The sequence below is a fragment of the Myotis daubentonii genome, chromosome 13, assembly GCF_963259705.1.
Source record: "Myotis daubentonii chromosome 13, mMyoDau2.1, whole genome shotgun sequence".
Taxonomy (NCBI): domain Eukaryota; kingdom Metazoa; phylum Chordata; class Mammalia; order Chiroptera; family Vespertilionidae; genus Myotis; species Myotis daubentonii.
The window spans coordinates 6955630-6971448 of record NC_081852.1 but is presented as its reverse complement, the minus strand read 5'-3'; the positions used below and the strand labels follow the sequence as shown (position 1 = coordinate 6971448).

Genomic DNA, 15819 nt, shown 5'->3' with positions numbered 1-15819 from the left:
CCAAAAGTGTATTTCATTCTAAACGTTATTAAGTAAACTATCCAACAGAGAGAATAGTTCAGAAACTGCAACCACCCAACAACTGGGTCACACCCAACAGTGTCCTCCAGACCAGGGCACCTTGGGCCTGAGGACACATCAGTGAGTGCGTCCCTCGTCAGAGAGCATGGCCCTGGAAGGGGCCTTCCGCGCATCTGAGGACATGTGAGGAGGGAGGAGCCTGCGGGCAGCCTCGCCTTGCGTCTCTGAGTTCTCTAACCCTGGGCTCCAGATGAACCGAGATCCCTGGGGAGCAGCATCACTGAGCCAGGCCATGCGCATCCCAAACACATGTCTGTGCAGAAATAGGGCCACATGTTAGGGCCCTGCTTTTCCAGAGACGCAATATAAAATATTATATTCTGTAGTGCTCTTCCTTCGAACTTTATAAAAACGGAATTGACTTTGGTATCACTACCCTTTAGACAAGGGAAAATTTGATAGTCGGTGCCAAGAGAAAGTTTTCTGGGCGTACAAGTTCAAAACCCTCTGTTTCTGGTTATCCGTCCTTGGAAAGCAGTGTAAGCCGGCCCAGTGGTTTTGCTTCTACAATTTCAGTGGTTTTGTTTCTGTAGTTGCAGGACCCCAGTACCTGGCCACATTACTTTTTCTCCTTTGAGAGAACTCCGGAGAATGAATGGTTCCAGGCCCATTGTACCTTGTATTTAACTTTGAAGCCGTTTCCGGCCCTTTGTGGAGGGCACAGATAGCTGTGTTAGTCACATGTGCATTCCACGCTCGCTGCCCTTCCCCTGTCACTCGGCCATTCCTCCTCCTTTCCTGACTGGCCCCTCACAATGCAGCAGAGCCCGTGGGTGGGTGTCTAACATGGGAGTGCTCTGGCTGCCAGGCACTTGGCAGGGGGTCCTGCGGGGTTCCTGCTAGAAGGCCGTGTAGAGGCAGAGCCCAGCACTGCAGCGAGCCTGGTTATGCCGCCTCCCTGCCTTCAGAATGGCCTGGCCTTGTGCTGTGGGAGACACAGGTGGATTACAGGCTCTAGGCTCATCCAGACTTTGCAAGTATTTTCAGCTTGTAACCCAGGCACAGAAATTCCTTGGAATTCAGCTCAGGGTGAGGGAGGGGGCAGCCATTGTCACTGGAACCCTGGCCCTTAAAAGCTCTGGTCCCCGTGTAGGGGGCCGGCCTCCGGAGGGCTAGCACAGTCATCAAGAGCGGGGATCGAGATCGGAACCCTCCAGCACAGGCCAAGCTTCCTGGGTGGTTGAAAACTCTCAGGACCACATGTCTTCTCCAGCAACGAGAAGCTTGTGGTCACCGGAGTGTCCAAAACACAGCCAGACATTTTTAAAGGCTAACTGTGTGGATCTGCATGGCCCTTGGCAGCCCAAATAAAAAGGCACAGAACCATGGCCACTGCGCCCTCAGAAGGCTGCGCGCTGCCCCGGCCGTTGAGAGAAGGGCTGGGAAGGAGACAGAAGAGCCCATAGCATAGACACCACCTGCTTTTAATCAATTGCTCCACAAACACCCCAAACACACAGCAGATGATCCTGAAACTAAGCAAAGGAATTGCAGTTTATGGAGCACCTCCTTGAGGTCAAATTGGCTAGATTCCAGAGGTCACACTGGCTGCTGCAGCAGAGCCTCGCCATGAGCCCAGGCTGCCTGCGTGGCCTCAGTGCCTGGACCAACTGTGTGGCTGGGGCTTCCTCGTTGTGTCAAAGCTCCCCTTCTATTAGCTCCCTAAGCATGTCCTGGAGCACATGCACTGTTCCCAACTGCCCCCAGCAGAGGGGGAGGGAAGGAAGGGAGGGTGAGGGAGGGGAGGGTAAGGGAAGGAAGGTGGGAGGGAGAGAGAGGAGAGAGAGAAACATCAATTGCTTGTCTTCTGTACTTGCTCTGATTGGGGACTGAATTCACATCCCAAGTATGTGTCCTGACCAAGAATCAAACTGGCAACCCTTTGGTGCATGGGATGATGCTCCAGCAACTGAGCCACTCCAGCGGGGCAGCAGCTCACTCAGCTTGTATTTTCCAAAGGTCTCCGTGCTTGGAGCCGTGCTGGGGCGATGCCAGGCAAGCACAGAGTGGCCGTGGAACGTCCTGCTCCTTTGGCCTCAGAGGGCCGTGAGGAAAATGTTAACACAATGGAAATACAATCGGCACAGGCCCAGCTGTCCCACAGGGGCCAGCCGGGGCCCAGGTGGGTGTCTAGGGTTATCTCTATGGATGAGAGAAGTAATTTCTGCACATTTAACTCATCCCCAGGGCAAGAATGAACTCTTCCACTTGGCACTGATTTTTGTATGGACACCCAACTTAGTGCCATAGCCACAGTTGAGCTCCTCTGCCCCTCCTCTATCTACTCCCTCTCCGTCTGGGACAGGGATTGAGATCCTAACCTGTGTGGATAGAGGTAAGCACTGGTGGGACAAAGCATCTCTCGGACTCTGAGAAGAATAGAACAGGAATGGCCAGGGAACCACCCCCAGCTGTAGGGACAGCGACGTGATCACTGAGTGACATTGTACACAAGGCATTTATAAGAGGGTGATCTGCAGAGGCAAAAGGCGTTTAGTGAAGTGACTTGTGTCAGACTTGATGCAAGAAGAGAGAAGCTCCAGGGAGTGAGAAAATGGACACGCAGCCATGAGTGCTGTGGCCCTGGGGAGCTGCTGCCGGGGCAGTGTGGGGACAGCTCCTGTGGTTGATGCCTCAGTATTCACCCCTCTGTGATAACAGAACCCTGATGCTCTGGGAAACCACCTCCCCTCAGTGTGGTCTATATCATTGGGTGGGACTGACTCCACTCCCAGGATGTGGGTGGGCACATGACCCTGCCCTGGCCTATGAAAGCCCTTGGTTGGTTCTGGAATGGATACTAACCTAATTGGGGCAGGCGAAAACCACTTTGGGGGATTTTTGTTAAAATTACTGAAACAGAGCATTCCTTGTGTGGCAGAGTTCCTGCGGGATTGGCTGTTGGGGCGGTGATGCCCTTATGCTGGGAGCCTGCTGAGAACAGCCAACACAGGAAACGCCCCCCGTGAGACAGGAGCCATGGGTCCTGAGGACTTATGAGCCCAGAGATCTAGCTCACCTGGAGCCAGACCTGTCTGGCTGTCAGGTGTGCGAGGTGATGGCTTCAGTTAGTTTGAAATGGCTTTCCACCACTGTCACCGGGACATTGCAGCGAAGTCCACATGTGGAGATGGAAGCTTCTATGAAGCAGGCAATATGAGGTCCAAGGCTAGCACTCAGCTTCTATATGCAGCTAGGGCTCCACTATTGTTGAACTGCTGAAGTACATCCAGCCCAGTTGGTAACCAGCCACCCTGCCTCCAGCGGCCCCTGCTACCCAGGCCTCCTAGACCTTTGCCCGGCATGTGCTGGACTCCACACGCTCCACCAAGGAAAGGGTTATTCCTGAAACAACAGGGGCTTCTGCTGGCAGCCACTCAAATGGGTCTTTTGAAGATCACCAATGGCCCCCGTGCTGCCAAGTGCTACAGTCACTTCTCATCTTACTTAGCCGACCAGCAGCATGTGATCATTTGATCAAGCACAGTTGACCACTCCCTTCTTGAAACACAAGCTGACTCTCAGGAAATATTCCACACCTGCCATTCCTCCTGCCTTTCTTTTTTAAAAAGATATGTTTTTTATTTATTTTTATAGTGAGAGAAAGGGAGAGAGATTGATAGATAGAAACATTGGTGAGAGAGAATCATCAATCAGCTAGCTGCCTCCTGCACGCCCCCCACTGGGAATTGAGGCCACACCCAGGCATGTGTCCTGACCAGAAATCGAACCAGTGATCTCTTGGTTCATGGATCACCGCTCAACCATTGAGCCACACTGGCCTTCCTGGATGTAACTTGCTGTCTCTGTGCTCATTCCTCCCCATGTCCTTACCCATGAAAGGTTGGACGCCACAGGGCACAATCCTTAAACCTCTTGCCCTGGTGCACTCATTCTCCTGGTGATCTTACCCAGTCTCATGCTTTAAATTCTATTCCAGACCTACCTCTCAGCAGGGCCTGTCCATGGACTCTAAATTCACCTACTCAAAGGCCAACATGACATTCCACTGGGCTGTCTGCAGGCGTGTCAAAGCTAACAGGCCCCACAGAGAGCTCCGGCAGCACCCCCAGCGCCGCTCTTCCTTGCTCCTCCCCTTGCACATTCCAGTGCTCACAGCTAGATCTCTGGGCCTCTCCTCGAGCCCCTTCTCTCCCAGGCACTTACTCCACATGTGACTTGTCAACAGATGCCAGTAGAGGTTCCTTCACAACAGATGCCAGTAGAGGTTCCTTCACAACGTCCAGAACCTGGGCACTCCACCCCATCTCACAGTCACCCCGTTTCCAAGCCGCCATCACTCCTAACCCAGATCACTCCTAACTGCCTCCCAGCTCTGCCTTTATCCCACTGTGCACCAGGGAGACCCTTCCAGAACCAGGGAGCCTCCCTGCTGCCAGCCACCTGGCGCCAGCCCACCACCTGCCTACCCTGCTCATCCCTCGGCCCAGTCTCTGCACACCTTGCTTCTCTACTTCATGCAAATCTTAATATTGCTTCTCGGTGAGGCCTTCCCTTAACACCCCGCCTAAGATTTCAATCCCTACCTCTATCTACTTTTATTTTATACCTATACACCTATTGTCCCCATGGGCAGGCGTTTGACCAACTGGGAGTCAGATGTGCGCTGACCACCAGGGGGCGGCGTGGAACATGGTGAGCATCAGTGATGTGGTGCTGTCCGCGGGCAGCAGTGGAGGCGCTGCTGGTCCTGATGGGTACCCACTAGAGTGGGACTATGGTGGGATGGTGGAGCAGGTGAGCGGGTGGCGCCAGGCCAAGGCGGGTGCAAGCAAGGACCCTGATTGCCCCACCGGTCACCCCACAAATCGGCCCTGATCGCCGGCCAGGCCTAGGAACCCTACCCATGCATGATTTTGTGCACAGGCCTCTAGTCAAATGTGCTTTCAGTGTCACTAACGTAAATTGTTTTCTGTCTATCTTCCTTGGGAGACTACAAGGACAGGAAAGAGTGTGAGTATTTTGCCTGCTGCTCTGAAAGCAGCAAACACCACACATAACAAACTATTGATAACTGATTTGAATGACCTGGGGGTCCCTATTTCATAGTCAGTTGAATACCACCTCTGGGACATCCCTCCCTGCCCCACCCACACTCCTGGACAAAACCAGCCACCACCTTCTTGCCTTCTCATTCCTAACAATGTGTTGAATGGTTTCCCCAGCCTCAGGGAAACGGGGTCCTGGTGAAGGGCGGCGTGGCAGGTCTGGAAGCCCAGCATTCCCTGCAAGGAGGCTCCCTGTCATAGAGTATAAACTGAGTCGGACCCGCACACCAGCGTGCCTTCATTTAGCTTCTGAGTTTTCTGAGAGTCTCCTACAGGAGGACACACCTGGGATTGCTCACACCCTGCCTGAGGGCTGATGCCCACGCTGGGCCTGGCCTGGCACCTCTTTGCCAACCTGCACCCACCCACCACAGGCAGATGGCTTTCTGCCATTTTGGTCTGGAAAAGCCACAGACCACGTGGGACACATAGGCTGTTTGCAGGGGTGCAGTTGGCAGAAGGAGCTTTGGGAGGAGGCAGAGGGAGGAGGGGGTGGGAGAGGGGACAATAAAGGGGAAGGCGGACTGCGTGCTCCTGGCATGACAGCTTTACAGTAGGATCGGGCGAATGAGGTCAGAGCCAGGCCAGCGCCAGCCGGAGAGCACGGCTAGGCCCGCCCACACTTACCTGAGGTGGAGGGGTTCCTCTGGGACGCCTTTCCCCTTCAAGCTGGGTTGGAAGGAGCAGAAGCTACACAAAAAGGAAGGATCATCTCATCAGCAAGAGGCAGACCTTTCCAGCACCAAGGAGACATTTTCAGAGCCAGGCCAGAGATGGGTGCTGGGCCCGCCAGCCCTCCAGCCCTCCAGCCACCCCGTCTGTGGGCAGCAGACCTGGTGACCCTCTGATCGCCCTCAGCACGTCTGCATCGCACACTCAGCCCTGATAACAACCATAAATAAAACAATGTCCTCAGCCCTGATAACAACCATAAATAAAACAATGTCACCATAAAAATACGTGTCTTAGATTCCTCCTCTGCCAATCTCACCACGCACAGCTGTACCCTGGGCACAGGTGCCATCTCAATTTCAGGCTCACCGAGGAGGGCAGGGTGCTGGTGGGCACCACTCACCACTGAGCTAGGGGACGCACAACTCCTAGATTAACTGAAAACGTTAGGGAACAAACGTGAGGGTCAGCCTCGCACGCCCACTGCTCCAGCTCGGTCTAAAATGGACTGGAAGAAAATGTCAGGAGGCCGTACACAGGCAAATGGGAAGAACCTCAAAGGGAGGCTCACAGCTACTGGAGACGTGCCCAGCGCTGGGCAGACAGCCTCTCTCAGGACTGGTTTTCTCCTGTGGGCACAGCAGTGGGGCCTGGTGCCAGTGACCAGCCAGGGCCACCAGGAAGGCTAGGATAGACCTTCCGAGTGAACGTGGCCTGGAGCCTTCAGGTCAGGATGTCAAATCTCACCTCACAACTTCCGGCCAAAGTGGAGCCAAACAGCGCAGCTGTGACTCCAACTCCTGTGGGGTCTGTTTACGGCTGGGCACCTGCCTTCCTCTGCCCCCTCTAGCTCCCCACAAATCTCTATCTATTATCTACGACTCTAATAGTAATACAAATAAATAAATATTGGTATTACCTTTTTCTTAGCTTATATTGCTCAGATGGATTAATCTATTGGGAGGGAGAGAAGTTAAACTAAACAGCAGGCTTCTCTCTTTAAGGGAAAAGATGCTCGCGCAGAAGTGGGAAATCAGGGTTTGGAATTCTTTGCAATGAAATGTAAAGTTAGAACAACTAACATTGGCAACTGGGATCAAAGGGAAAGATAAAGCCAAAGAATTCTTGGATAACTAGAAAATAAAGCCAGAAAATTCTGGAATGCCTGTTAAATCGCCAGTTTCTGAAATACGTTGTGTCTGCACAATTTTTCCTCCTCCAGTCATTACTGTCCTAAACCCCTTCAGTCCCTGAGATGGAGCCGGCTTCCCAGGATGGAGCACAGGCTTTCTCTATGCTTTCAACAGCTCTGTGGGTAAGTTCTTCCTGGTGTCTAACCTGAGGATTCCTTGTGTGGGTCCAGGACAGTTCTGAGAGCAGCGCTGAGCGGTCCCTGCTCCTCTGCCCCCAGGTCCTGCTCAGTTTGCTCAGAGGAGGGGTTTCCAGCCCTTACCTTTTGAAGACCTTACTCCGATCACTGTTGTGGAAGACAAAAAACTTGGAGCATCCATTTCGGAAAAAGATCTCCAGGGCAATGTCCTATAAAGAGAAACCCTTTTACTGCCCCTGAAGTTCCCGGAATAGCGGCAACGCCAGGCAGCAGAGTCCCCCGCAAGAGGCCGTTGGGTCTCTGTGCCGCTGTGAGAGGACTGTAATCGCAGGTGGAGCCAGAGGGTAGGAAATGGAGATCACGCATGTGCCCCGGAAGATCGGAACTTAAGAACCGAGATGGTTTCCCATGAACACCTGATTCAGAGAATTCCGAGACTTAGCTCCTCACAAGGAACATGCGCCCACAATCCTTCCGCTCAAGCCGATGAACTTGCCGCTTGGACTCTGGCGGGATCTGACCCCTGTAGCTCCTGGCCCATGAACACCGAGCCCACACCCTCAACGGACTCGCCTGTGTTTGCACAGCGCGCGTCCCATGGTGACTCCTCTGCTATTCCTGCAAAAACTCCACTTCTGGTCACTCAAGCTTGCCTCAGTTTATCTCTTTATTCAGGATAACACAGGCAACCCTTCCCGCTAGCCTCTCACAGGGCAAGAAGGCCTCATTGACAGCAATGAGCGGGGTCTCCACAGAATGGGCAAGAGGGCGGGACCTCCAGTTCCTTTGGCTGAAGCAGGAAGCAAGGGCCCCGCTCCCAGGACAAGAAAGGAGCGAATGCCTAAATGACCTCTACACGATTCCCTTTCCACTTCCTCTGCCTCTGCCTCCCTCTCCCCTCATCTGATCCACAGCAGGTAAATGACGGATTTGAGCAGTGATAGAGCGAGTCCACACAGGGGATGAGGGGGCCAGGGCTGGAGGGGGACAGAGGAGTGAGGCCTGGGCCTGGGAGACAGATGGGTGGCTCAGGGTCAGACGCGTGGGGGTGGGGGTGCTGTGTCCAACCCGGAGGCAGGTCCTGCTTCTAAGGCTGGATCCAGTGCTCAGTCGTGCACGGGCTCCTGAGCAGACAGCGTATTTGTACTGACAGTGCAAATACATCCTCTACAGGTGCACATAGAGCCTAGGTGTCTCTATAAACAGAAACATAAATAATGTGCAAATAGATGATGAACACAGAATCTATAGAGCAGGGGTCCTCAAACTACGGCCCGCGGGCCACATGCCAATACAAATATTGTATTTGTTCCCGTTTTGTTTTTTTACTTCAAAATAAGGTATGTGCAGTGTGCATAGGAATTTGTTCATAGTTTTTTTTTAAACTATAGTCCGGCCCTCCAACAGTCTGAGGGACAGTGAACCGGCCCCTGTTTAAAAAGTTTGAGGACCCCTGCTATAGAGGCTATGGCTTCCCAGCAGCCTTGAGTGTCCATGTCAGACTTCCGCCTGGGAGACTCCCGCGCTGGACAAGCGGTGGCCAGTCCCCACTGTGCACACGGCCTCCCGATTCTCAGGCTCCTGGCCTTCTGGAGACAACCCCCGCTTACAGGGGGAAAGAAACTCACTTACTGATACCTGTTTGCCACGTATGTTACCTCTAAGGCAGATAGATAGTCATTAAAGATTTAATTCTTGATATTTAATATGTGCCAAGTGCTGTATACATAATGGCAGACAAGACAAGAGGAAACAGGAGCCCAGAGAGGTGCCCAGTTGTGCAGTGCTGGCCACACTGCCCAGGACCCTTCAACTCAGCCCCTTCTGACTCAGCCCCTTGCAAAGAGGTCAGGCAAAATGAGGACTGGCCCTTTGTGGGCAAAAACATCAGGGAGGCAGGGCAGAGGGAGAGCGGGCAAGGCTGCAGCCCGCTGGGCCCTCCTCAGCAGGACCCGGCCCTTTCCTCCTTTCAGATACTTTTCCAATGAGTCACCATCCCTCCCCCAGGCCTCTCTGAGCTAATTACACACCCTAAGAGATTTACAATGGAAGGCACTCTCACTCCTTCTTCAGGCGAAGCACTGCCCCCTGTTGGCCTTTGCAGGGCAGACACCGGCAGAGGGTGGAAGCCCGACCCTCCACTCCTCTCCCCTCCTACAAGGGGTCCTGATACCACAGCATCCTGGAAGCCCGCCCCCTCTGGCAGCTTCACCCTTGCAGAGGCTAGCTGCTGAAGGCAGGTGTGTGTGCCTGGCCAGGGGCGGCCCAGAGGTCTTCCTCCCCTTGCCACTGAGCTGTTGCTTCTGAACCTCTGCCCCAGTGACTCTCCCTGGAGTAGGGATGCACTGGGTGCTGCTGAGCCTGCAGCCACTCTGCCTCCCAAAGGAGCCTGCTCTGTTTAGTGCCAGGGTGAGCCCTCCGGGTCCCTGGCTGAGGGACAATCAGTAGATCTCTAAACCACTCCGCCCAGGGAATTACCAGGCGCTTGGCGAGTGTGGGAGGGGAGGGGAGGATGGCAGGCAGCTGAGGGGGTCCAGGCGGTCGGAACAGGGCAGACTGGCACTCAGCTCTGGCATCAGCTCTGCCCTGAGGCAATGGCGGGCGCTGCCTGTCTTGTATTCCTGAAGACCCAAGGGGGTCCCGGAGGAGTGTCCCTCCCACTCAGAGGGCATCCATGGCACCTGGGCCGCCCTCTCCCCTTGCCCTTCCCGCGGCGTACCTGCAGGAGGAAGCGCGCCTGCCGCAGCTCCCGGAGGTCCCCGTAGCTGTGGCGCTGGCAGGAGTAATGGTCGGAGGACCTGTCTTTGCTGCACAGGTTGAAAATGAATGGATCACTGATGCTGAAAGGACAAGAAGACATGCAGTGAGAGGGTGTCCAGTGGGCTCGTCCCGCCCTGGCCCACAGCCCCGACTGAGTTTCTGGGACACCCCGGGGGTTCCAGGGTGGCTGCGAGCAGGGTGGGTGCCGGCACCTCCTGACCTGCTAAACCCTGAGCACCGTCCTCATTAGCCCTGCCCTGAGCAGTAGGAGGGGCAGCAGCCTCACCAGGTGAGAGGACAGCAGGCCAGGGGACAGCCTGCAGGACAGGCGGTGGCACTCGGAGACGAGTGTGAGTAAGAAGTCCCTCCGGGCACAGTGTCCACACGGACTGGGGGAGCGTGCAGGGGATACTCTCATCACACGTGGAGAAATGTCAGACTCCGGAATCGGGCAGAGAGAGGCCGAGACTCCACAGGAAGCCCGGTTTGGCATGCCCTCGGCAGCGGGGAGAACGCCCACCCCGAAGGGCTGTGGGCCGGGATGCGACGCCAGGGGGCTGGGAGCAGTGACCACAGCCTCAGCAGTGGCCTCGGGAGCGCGCGCCCAGAGCCAGGGACCAGCCACGTGGCAGCAGAGGCCAAGCCAGGCCAGAGCTGCTCCCCGAGGTCCAGGGGAGGGCCGGGGAGGCCCAGGAATTTGGTGAGCATTTACCTAAGAGAACCACGTGTCCACGGTAGTCACTGAAACCCTGTGGCAGCCACAGGAAGCTTTCCCACCGACACTAAGGGCGCCGAGAAGTGAGGGTGAGTTGGTTTTGGACAGTGACCTCTCACCTGAGTGCCGCGGTGATTCAGAGTGTGGCCAGGACCACAGAAGCTCTGAGAAGAAGCCCTTTAGGGCCTGAGCGATGGAGGGCCTCTGAGGACCTCAGCCTCAAGGAGCACGTGCGCCCCAACCCCTGGTCCCAAGGACCCAGGGTGGAGAGGGCCCTGCTCAATGCACGCAGCCGGGACCTCCTGCCACCCAGCTGCGGCTGCAGCCGCGGGCCAGCCTGCACCAGCCTCGGTGTCCCATGTCCACTGAGCAAGTGGACGGCCCTCACTCAGGCCCACAGGACCTCCAGCCACGGTCAGGGCTGGTGTCCAGCATCTGTAGTGCTAACAGCTTGGACTTGTTACTATGCTGAACGGTCACTGCTGTATAGAAGGAAGAGTTACTGGGAGACATAGCCTGAGCCCACTGTGTGTTTTTTTTTTGGTTGCTTGTTTGTTTTGTTTTAAACATTTTTTTATTTATTTCAGAGAGGAAGGGAGAAGTAGAGAGAGATAGAAACCTCAATGATGAGAGAGAAACATCATCGATTGGCTGCCTCCTGCATGCCCCACACTGGGGATCGAGCCTGCAACCCAGGCATGTGCTCTGACCAGGAATCGAACTGTGACCTCCTGATTCATAGGTCGATGCTCAACCACTGAACAACACTGGCCGGGCAAGCCTGAGCCCATTGCTTAGCCCCCTGCACAGCCAGGCCCCAGGGACGTGGGTTCCAGGCCTTTGCAGCTCCTCCTGCCTCTGTGAGGACAGTCCTCCCAGGAGTCCTGCTCGGAGCCATGTTGCTGTAGGACTGACTGAACAAATACAAATGTGGCTTCGTTCTGGATGCTTCTGCCTGGAGGCCTTCATTGAAACCCACTGCTGCCTGGGGCCCTGTGTTCCTTATTAACGCCCCCCTCCAGGGTGAAGATCAGCTTCCCCTCAACTCCTCTGACTCCCGATGAGGCTTCAGAGGGACTCTGGTGCCTACCCGTGGCTGCGCCAGCCAGCATCACAGGCCAAGGCACTGGTGAGAATGGCAATAACTCCATCACCAATTATTACTCCATCCAACATTCAAGCATTGTCAGAATTCACACCTGAAATGTGCATTCAGCATCACTCACCCGATCACAAACTCTCTACCAGACGCTGTCTCCTGGCTCGTCTCTGTATCTATGGAGTTGACCACAGAGCCCGGGACAAGACCGACTTACAGTAAGTACTTGTCACATTGAACTAAACAGAGAAATGATGCCTAAATGCTGACTGAAGGGAGGAACTATCCAGTTACAAAGAGCTAATTGGACTGTTTGGATTTCCACCAAATGAATCAAACGCTGTACCTTCCGAACCTGACCGCCACTGCTGAGGGTTAGATTGTTTCCCCCCCACAGAGATATGTTGCATCCCAACCCCCAAAATCTTAGACTGAGACTTTATTTAGAAATAGGTGAGTGGCAGAGGTAACAAAATTAAATGAAGTCAGAAAGATAGGCCCTGGTCCAATATGACTAGTCCCCTACATAGAGGGAAACACAGAGACAGACACGCTCAGGGGAAGGCCCTGTGAAGACACACGAGAGAAGACGGCCAGGTGATGGGTGTGACGTGTCTACAAGCAAATGAACACCGAGGATGGGGGAACTCAGAGGCTGGAAGAGGCAAGGAGGGGCCGGCCCTGGAGCTGCAGAGGGAGAGCGCCTGCCCAGAGTTTGCTGCCGACTTCCCGCCTCCAGGACTGAGACACCAATATCTGTGTTTTAAAGCCACACAGTTTTTGGGACTTGGTTACAGGAGCCCTGGCAACCTCATGCTATCAGCCGAAAGGGATCTGTGATAGCAATGTCATGCCTTCTAGGAAGGCTCTGAGGGTCTGGGATACTCTACAGCCCAGAGGGTGCTCCGCTGGAGGGCGTGCACATTCTTGAGTTTCATTTCCGGTATTTTATGGACCCTCAGAGCCGCTTTCAGGGTCTAGTGCTCAGCGTACTCAACTTGAGGCCGTCTTTTAGAGAAACATTTCAGGGTGGACTTAGCTGTATTTTTAACTGGCTTATGTATGCATCTCCCTCGGTCTCCATGGGCAAGAGAAGACTCAATCCCCATTGATCTGACAGGATCGAGCGGCCGGTGAGAACTGCAGTGCAGCAGCCCAGCCCTGGAGAGAGCGCCGTCTGGTTCGCAAACCCTTCTGGAGGGGCGGTGATTAACATTGCCCAGGAAATCCCCATTGACCGTACAGGATAGCCATTTGTTCTCACTCTACTCCTACATGCATTCTAGAAAAGTCCATTTCCAGACAGGGCAAGGCTCCCTGGTCCTTCCAAACCAAGAGAGCACAAGCAGTCTAACAAGTGGGCTTCTATTAAAAGTGTAGAGTGCTATGAGGGGCACCTCATACACAATATTCTCCTGATCAATAAGAGCTCATCTAACACTGACTGGTTTAAACCAGAGCTGAGGAGTGAAGCAACGGCTGGTGCGAGTCACCGCATGGGCTCGCCCTGAGCGCAGGGGGCAGGAGCTTCCATCAGCCCCCAGAAAGGCACGTCTGCAGGCCCATTGTCCGTATTGATCAGTATCAATAAAACATGAGCCAGGAGATGGGATGTGTGTGCCAAGTATTAGTTATGCTTCTCCTGCCTTGGGAAAGCACAGAGGACTCCCAGCAATCGGTAAACATTTGGAATGAATAAAAGATGAAAATTATCAGAAAGAAAAATGCCAAGCATTTTAAAGCAAATCTCGATCAAAGGAGGGGGGCTGACATCTATTACCCACACTCCTTAAGCTCCTGCTTCCTGACCGGGGCTGGAAATGACATGACACCTGGGAATTAAACCTCTTCGTTATCGGCAGGTCCGACTCTGACTCCTTGTCAATAGTCTACAACAGTGGCTCTCAGCTGGTTACCTCTCAGCATCAAATCTCAGTCGTACCCCAGATCTGCCAAATTAGAAACTGGGGTGAAGGTGGGTCCCAGAAGTCTGCTTTAACAAGCCTTCCAGGTGATTCGATGTAAGCTAATTGGAGCGTCGCTGGGCTAGCGAAGAGGGGCTTTGTCATCATGTGAGCCCTTGCTAACCAGGAAAGCCCAGGCTTGTCTCTGGATGAAGAAATCGTCATACAAATTTTTCCAAAAGCAACGATCAACATACAACTTGACAACTGGAGCCCTGGCAACAGTGCAAACATGGCCAACGTGGTCCCAACAGCTGGACTCCATAAGCACAGAGAACTCATCAGTAAGAGCCTGATTGAACCCAAACAGAACAAATGCAGTTGATCCTTAAAAAGATCCTCGGAATGTCCTGCAAAAGACCTCTGGTGTAGTTGGTATGAAATGACTCTTCAAATTTCTACCCAAATCTCACCCCCTGCAAGCCCCAGATCTTCCTCAAGTAGCCCTTCCTCAGCACACCCCTCCCTGTGCACCCTGCATTGTCCTCCAAGAGCAGACGCTCTGCCTGTGCTGCTAGTGTGCCCCACACGCTTTCCAAGGAGCCTGTGTGCTGGTGGCACTTGCTGGGCATGGAGGGGCAGTGCTGATGTCTTACATGAGTGAGCAGCCAGCAAGCTGTCGAACGAGTGGGCTGATGGGACTGGGTTCCATGACAAATGACCTACGGAGAAACCCTCTTTGCCCCGTGGCCCCCACACCCAGGGAGGCACAAGGAGCTGCCCCAGTGTGTGCATCCCAGGTGTTAGCTTTGGGGAACCATGTCAGGAGTGCCTGCGCCTTAGGGTTCTTCTGTTTTATCTCATGGTTCAGTTTCTGGCCCAGCCCCAAGCACACAGCGAGAACAAGGAGGGAGGGCAAGGGGGGAGGGTAGCTGAGAAGGAAGACTGGGGCTCAGGGAGGAGTCCGAGGGGCAAGTGGACACTCACTTGGATAAGCAGTGGCGGGTGCAGTAGACGTCACCCACGGGGGAGAGTGTGAAGTTCTCGCAGATGTAGAAGTGCCGGTGGCCAAAGAGCAGGAGCGCCTCGGAGACCAGGTGGCCCTGCACGGTCACCACGGAGTACTTCTGTGTCACCTGGAGGGAGGGAGCACAGTCAGGCCGTGGGCAGGAGAAGCGTGGCTGTCACTGTTGTGGGGGGCAGCAGGGCAGAGCTGGAACCGGTTGGGCTCCTGCAGGGAGGGGGAGCACCACCCTGTAAGAACAAAGCCACTGCCCCAGCGCTGCACTGCGCTTCACAGTCTAAGTGGCACTTCTGCACCCAACACCCCGTTTAGTTACCTGCTCTCCCCAGGCCAGCGCCCCACCCCACGGCGTGTGGGTGAATGAGTGCTTGTTGCTCCCCGCGCACACTGACAGCCTTCCTCTCACGGGAGGCCCCTCCACAACCGCCCTGAACATTCTGTAGTTAACAGTGAGGAATGTGTTTGAGCACAGGCTTCCCAGTTATGGAGGCAAAGGAGCTTGTCCAGGGACCAGCTGGGAGGTGGCCGAGCCAGGACAGGAACGGGTCTGCCAAGAGCCACAGTGCAAGACCGGTGCTGCTGTCTACAAGGCCAAGGCGAGTCCACGCATGTGCAGACGGGCACTGCCCCTCCTTTCAGACTTCAGGGCTGTTCTCTTGGCAGCTGGAACGTGGGCAGCTTTCCAGAATTGCCGCAGCTGGAGACAGCGCCAGCCAAAGGTTGCCTCCCTTCCCCGGGGCAGTCTGTGCCCAGCAACTGGCCATCCGGGGTGGAACTGGCCACCAGTGTCCAGGCGGGAGGACATCCAGAGCTCAAGCACCTGTGGAAGCAGCTGAGCCTCCACTGAGACCACCTCTTCCCTGCCCAGCCTGGACCCTCGCTGCCAACAAGCTTCTGGGCTCAGGGGTGGCTTTCCAGACCTGGACGATGGCTTGGTGTGACCCAGAGTCCTACACCAAGGAGGGACTTAGCGGGTCCTTCCATGGAATGTATTTCCAAAGAAGTCAGCGAGGGGATAAGTAAATTCCAGATGATGAGAGCCCGAATGGACCAAGAATAAGGCCAGCCCAGCATTTCCTCAGAGTAATTCTGTGCCGATTCCAGTTACACAAAAGAGGAGCTCGCTTTGTTTTCATTTTTACTTCTGACCAGACGGCCACTGTAA

General features: G+C 54.6%; 1 protein-coding gene across 3 annotated transcripts in view; it reads right to left on the bottom strand.

Annotated features, from left to right (window-relative positions):
- Window positions 1–15819, bottom strand: part of WDFY4 (WDFY family member 4) — a 256614-nt gene that overhangs the window by 52875 nt on the left and 187920 nt on the right. For all 3 annotated transcript variants that reach the window (XM_059662081.1, XM_059662080.1, XM_059662082.1), the window contains exons 44-47: window positions 14618–14766; window positions 9872–9992; window positions 7276–7361; window positions 5778–5840 (exon numbers count right to left, since the gene is read on the bottom strand). In XM_059662081.1, coding sequence (XP_059518064.1) covers window positions 5778–5840; window positions 7276–7361; window positions 9872–9992; window positions 14618–14766 — 419 coding nt within the window. The remainder of the gene's footprint in view (window positions 1–5777; window positions 5841–7275; window positions 7362–9871; window positions 9993–14617; window positions 14767–15819) is intronic.